This window comes from Limulus polyphemus, unplaced genomic scaffold (assembly GCF_000517525.1).
Source record: "Limulus polyphemus unplaced genomic scaffold, Limulus_polyphemus-2.1.2 Scaffold8150, whole genome shotgun sequence".
NCBI classification, from domain to species: Eukaryota; Metazoa; Arthropoda; class Merostomata; order Xiphosura; family Limulidae; genus Limulus; species Limulus polyphemus.
The window spans coordinates 1-6,723 of NW_013673760.1; the positions used below are offsets into that span (position 1 = coordinate 1).

General features: G+C 33.7%; 1 protein-coding gene across 1 annotated transcript; it reads left to right on the plus strand.

Moving 5' to 3' along the window:
- Positions 1–1,471: 1,471 nt before the first annotated feature.
- On the plus strand, positions 1,472–6,503 carry LOC106475149 (matrix metalloproteinase-17-like; the record flags this gene model as incomplete). The annotated part of the gene is made up of 3 exons (XM_013935846.2): positions 1,472–1,642; positions 2,062–2,203; positions 6,322–6,503. Coding segments are annotated over exons 1-3 (495 nt in total), but the record flags the coding sequence as incomplete, so codon positions are not given.
- Positions 6,504–6,723: the final 220 nt, after the last annotated feature.

Here is a 6,723-nt window from a genome sequence, read left to right on the forward strand (position 1 = left end):
CATTTGTGAATACGATATTTGCTCCGGATTAGTTTGTGTACTGTTTCAGAATCTACATCGTAGTGGCTTCTTGGGTTGGAGAATGCCATTTGTGAATACGATATTTGCTCCGGATTAGTTTGTGTACTGTTTCAGAATCTACATCGTAGTGGCTTCTTGGATTGGAGAATGTCATTTGTGAATACGATGTTTGCTCCGGATTAGTTTTTGTACTGTTTCAGAATCTACATCGTAGTGGCTTCTTGGGATGGAGAATGTCATTTGTGAATACGATGTTTGCTCCGGATTAGTTTGTGTACTGTTTCAGAGATCGTTGCTACCCTAAAGGCTCCACTGTGCAAGTTCTTCTACTACATGGAGAACCATTAAAGGCTCAATTCTTCAAGACATTGTGTTCTTTAGTTTTACACCTTTTAAAAACCTCTCTCTACGAATGTTTATCTTATACACTACTCCAGCCATAAGTCGACTCGTGGCAGCATTGCATGGTCAGGACATTTTTCATGATCCAAATACAGTAGCATGGTACACTTGCGGCGACGTGTCACTTTATTAAGCCTACTTAATACTACGATACAAAAACTTTCAGTAAATATAGTTGGTACGAGTGTTACTTAATACTATGTCGTTCATACAACACTTTACATAGATAGCACATATATCAATATTAAAAAATAAGAATACAGATTTAGTCAATGAGCTGTGCACATCACAAATGTAATAAAACATTCGTTTACTATTATCATTTTCTTTTTACCCTTAACTACTGATGATCGTTTCAAAAATATTTCATTGTCGTTAATTTCAAAAGTATGATCATGGTAGAAAGATGAGAGGGTTTCAGAATAGTTTTACCCATGTGATAAAATCCTATGAATGAAAATTTGAAATTTCCAATGTTCCTTATGTTCATCGCAACAGATTATCAATGAAATATTTCCTCCACACTAGAAATGCTGTCTGAATGGATCCATCTGTGGATAACTTTAAGGATCAGTCAATAATCGTCAAAATGGCAGTCTTAAATTTGAATTCAAGAGCGAGGACTTTTATTTTTGTAATTTAATGTATAATGTAAGGAACTGACCAAACATTAGTTTAAATCACTGATTTCCTATACAAAATACATAGAAGACTAATCAGTAGTTAGTGCGAGTTATTACAATATTGGTTACATTTGTATATATTTTATGACTCATAGTTTATTAGCGAAACTGTTATTAACGCGGTCACGGAGCTCTGAGTATTTGATGCATAAACAATTTATAAAATATGTTTAAAAGTCTGATGGGTAATTCGCATCTTTAGAGCTCAGATGAATGTTTAATAAAATGTTTGAAGAAAAATGGAAACTTTTTATTGATAATTGAGGTCCTTCGATGATGTCTTTACACACGTGTTTTTTCAGTAGTAGTGTTGCTACAAAGGTAACTTGTATCACCTTTTTTGTGAACTTCATAAATGAGAGAAGATGCTTAAAATATTAAACATATCTTTTTTCACAGATGAATTTTATTGGCAAATTAAAGACGATGAGATTGCAGATGGTTATCCACGACGAATTTCCGAAGATTGGGGTGGTCTACCTGGTTATGTGGATGGTGCTTTGACATGGTCTGATGGAAAAACTTTCTTTTTCAAGGTAGGTAAAATACGTGTATTAGTCATTTTAAAGTTACGGAGACCAAATAAAAGATTATGCAGATTTCATATACAATTTATTTGATTTTTAGAATTTTGAGCAATCGGAAATGTAAAAAAGCAAAAAAAAAGCATTAGAACACCGAGATAAACATACAGTTGTTAATGGCGTGTTTCAATAAGACATTTTTTTTTATGGAGTCATTGTTTGCATCTTTAAAACATTTACCAGTGTGTGTTAGTTGGTTGTAAAATAACTTATATTATATAATGAAAGGGAATATTTAAAAGAAATACTTTTTTATATCTAGCATTCTTGGTATTTATTTCACATGAGATAAATTAGCAACATATTTAAAAAGAAAGTTTTCTTTGCCCTAAAACATGGTTAGTTTAATTAAACTTTTAATATATTTTCAGGGTGACAAATATTGGCGGTTCCGAAATAAACAAATGAATTCTGGCTACCCTAAACAAATTAGCGTTGGTTTCGAGGGTATACCTGACAATATTGATGCCGTTTTCGTGTGGAGCGGTAATGGGAAAACGTATTTTTTCAAGGGTAAGAGAGTTGAGATTTTACGAAAATAATTTATTTCCCTGCTGTTGGAGTTCATCTTTCAGAACCGATCGAAGGCTAAGTCTTTGGTGGATTTATATTATACACAGTCACTAGCTGAATTTTCTCAGCTATTTTAACTCTTACATTTGTGCTATGTGATGTCTCATTTCATGGTGATCATTTGCGGGTGAACTTTTTCTTTAACACTTGGTAAATATAGAAAAACTACTTATATCAATACAACATAGGCCTAGTGGATACTAGTACTACTACTTTTCAACCACACTTCTTATACATCAGTTTTCAACGAAATTTTTACTACAGACACACACCGTTAACAAACTGCCACTCCATGATTTGGTAACTTGATTAAGAAGAAGATCATAGTTGGAACTAAAGAAGTCATAGTCGTATGATAAAGATTCCCAGGCCATTCAACAGGTGGAAAAGATGGCGAAAAACTTGGTCCTGATACGGCCGCGCCTTTATATGTTTACCACTGTAGTTTATATAGCAAATAACGCAGTTTTTACAGTTTTGTTTTAGGATTCAGAAAATGCAATAAATTTTTTATTTTGTTGTTTTCGAAAGTTATGAAGATTTTTTGTCAAAAGTTACTAAAATTTATCAATAAAATATATTTTAATCATCATTCTCAACATCAAACAATGAAGGAGCATCCTATTGTCGAATTTGTTGTATGATTTACTCCTTACCCTCATAAACTGCTTCATCTATTAGCTCTACCAATGACATGTCCGTCATAGAGAAATTCAGCATATCTTTCATTTTTTCTGGTATCACCTGGAAAAATGCCTTAATATTTGGTACAGTAGCATTTAATTGGGCACACCAATCAGCAGAAATTATACTATCCACTCAAATCTTATGAGTTTTCCTGCTGAAACTTTTCGAGTTTTGTTATAAGGCATACAATTTCGAAAGATAATCGCGTGTTAGTCTAGTAGGATTATTTCCAAGATACTTTGGGCAACTACAAACCAATGAAGAAGGGGCCAAATTCATCTCACCTGATACGTCTGGAATTCTCGTCGTGTCAATACCACTTCTTCTTAATGCTGAAGAATATGCGGCTGCTTTAGAAGATAGAGAACGTGCTTGCTCAGCAGCATTATCATCATCATCATCATTACCATTTTGTGCAGCAGACTCTTTTGTAAAGAGAGACTTTTTTGTGAAGTGAATGATTCCTTGATATTGAGATCGAGATTCTTTTTCAAATGCACCATAATTTTACTGTGTGGAATAAATTCCAGAGTTTGCAATAACGTGTACCACTTTTCTTGCCAGTTTATTTCTTTGGCCGATCTACTTTCAACTGTCTTTGTCTTCAACTTTTTTTTTTTATAGAGCAGATCCTGGTTGCATGTATCGAAAAGGACAGCTGTTGTTCCTGCGACACCAACACGAAATTTTAGGGCTTTAAATATGTTTTCCTCTGTTGTTATATCATTATTATCCTCTACAAATGACTTGAATGTCACGTTGGGGTAAGAAAAATGTGTATCTAAGCGGCCACGACCAGTCTGTACTTCTGTAAATATCCATTTAGAAATTATTACTGGGTTTGTGTCTGTTCTAAGTTTCTGATTTAATTGATAAATATATGGAACTAATTATTGTGATGCAAAACACGTAGTGTTGTCACTTTGTATCACAATTTTATTGGCATTCGGATGTCTTCTTCGTACATCACGCACAAGAATTGATATCGCACCAGCAACTTGGCCGAAATATTCACACTTTATGTAATCAACAACACTGTACTCATATCCAAAACAAAACTCAATTGATTCGAGAAAACTCATCTCCTTTTTTCCAAAATATACAACTTGTCCTTCCCTATATTTCATTGGCAGTAATTTTTGCTTGTAATCAATGACAACAAGGGTTATTGAATCATTGTGTTTCAATGATTCTTTAATTTTATGAACAGCCTGGAACTGTACTTTAGCCTGTAATCGATGTGACAGATAATTGCGAATCACTCTATCAAATTCAGACATTGATTCAATCATGGACTGTGCTTCATACTTTGATGAATCCCATGAATGCAAAGATACATTGTTGAGAAAGGGTCTCATTAAATCTCTAAACAATTTAAACGGTTGTGAACATGTACTACAAAATGATCAAATGTGAGTGTGATCATTGCAAGTTTGACCAAGTGCATACATACAACAATGAATACAATCATTGTCTGATATCTGGATGTGGCGATGAGAATATTCCCACATATCAAATTGTTGCAATTTTTCCCTTTTCTGTAACAAGTCCTTCACACGCGTCTTGATGAGGGTTTTTACTTTTTGATTACTGTACTATAGAGCCAATGTCCTTTTCATCATTTCTCGAAGACATTTGATGCATCTCTAACACTGGTGTAGTATTTTGAAAGTCATGCTTCACTCTTGCTACGTTTCGTCAAAAGCTTTGTCATATCTCGAAAGGTTTGCCGACAAACTTGTTCAGTTTTATAAACTGCATTTTGGTATGCATGAAGTAAGGAATCAACAGTCTGTCCCCCTTGCTCCGAAACAAATATCCTGCAATATTAACATCCCTTGTACTTCCAGGTTTTAACAATAAACGTTCTTGTCAGAATGATGTGGCTGTAACCAATTTTCCAGGATCAAAACGAAAAGCATAATCATGCTTTGGAATATCTTGACCATCTAGAATTTTCAAATAAGTTTCCGAAGTGATGAAAATTTCATCTTGTTCGTGTTTTTATTTATTTTTTAGTTGTAACTCGCGCAGGTGTAGCATCATCTAGCTACATTAATTCATCAAACAAGAGCTGCCTACAAGGATATTGATTATAAGAAGAGGCTACTCTGAGCGACAAGGTAAATTTGGCATTTTCCAAAAAAATGATAAAGATGACAATTTCTTTGCTACTTTCTCCTTGTTCAAATCATTCTGTATTCTTAGCGACGCCAATCCCTTGTAAATGACCTTTATTGTTGTGCATTTGATGGACAAACAGTTAAAAACAGATTGCCACAGATCAATTCACATAGTTGTTTTGCTCTTCGTCTGCTCTGACCTTATTCAGCAATAGATTCGTACTGAATTCCATCCTTCGGAAAACCTACCAGAGGGGCTACATCTATCTTCATTATATTGAAGATCCTTGTGAAGATATCGTTATTTGACACAGATTCATGCATTGTTCATCTGATATACCATGTTATCAGCCAAACGTTGCTTGTTTTTCCCCTAAGTATACTTCGCCGTGTTCTTTTTCGCCTAGGATTTGACAAATGACTACTTTTATTGTAGTTAATATGCATCGTATGTACAGTGTATGTGGGTAATGGATCACAAAGACGACAAACATGACAAATATGGCATGTTCCTTTCTTTCGTTTTTTGTGTTCATCACATACTGTACCAGTTACTACTGTTTTCATGCTTCCTGGTATCCGACTGAAAATCTGAAAGTTGTGTTGAAATCAGCTCAACTAATGTAGCTAAACTGTTATACTTATAATTACTATTGCGCTTTTTGTGCTTTTTCGATTATATGTTTCATACTTTTTTTCGGCCAAAGTTTTAGTAAAATATCCTACTTTTTCATGGCCGCGGGTCTTAAGTTGGTTTTCTTAAAATTTCTGTATGCTTGTTTGTTGTTAAGCTGTTTCCACCACGAGCATTGAAAGTGATATTATAGCATTATAACCCTTCAGACTTACCGCTGAACCACTGGGGATTGTTATTAGTATCATTTCAATTGCTCAAATTATTATTAAATGGTCCTCAACAAACGACAACATCTTTGTATAAAAGTTAAAACAATTTACTAATAGCTTCTGAGATCAATTTTAAAAGAAGCTTCTAGTAAGTTGCTTTTACTATTACCAAGTTTTTATTAATTTTACTGATAGTGTTTGGTACATTTGATTTGAACTTATATGTGTTTTAATGACTTCTAATGATGTTCTTACTGATCATGTAATTGAGGGTAAAGATCATTAACCTTTATGATTTTGACCATTATTGTTGATTTTTCAAAATAATTCTTTATTTGTTTTACCATTATATTTATCTTATGAAGTATTTTGATAAATATAGGGCTAATTTTTATCATGCAGGTGATAAATATTGGAGGTTTGAAAGTCGTAGCGACCCACCAGTTAGTGATCGATATCCTAGGCCTATTAGTAACTGGGAGGGTATCCCGAATGATATTGATGCTGTCTTCCAGTGGAAAAATGATCGAACATACTTTTTCAAAGGAATCAGTTACTACCGTTTTAACGACCGAACTTTCGCTGTGAGTATCGGCTAGAGCAACTGTGACGTTAATTTTAGAATAGATTTTGCTACGCCAACTTTTTGACACTGAAGAGCAGAAAAAACAACAGCAACGTAATATCATCAATGACACATTTGTATTTTCTAAAGTTTTTCTCTTATATCTATCTTTCATAATAAAAACGAAATTACATGAAAGTAATTAACAAATGAAACTAAAAGTTGGAAGTTTCACCTAT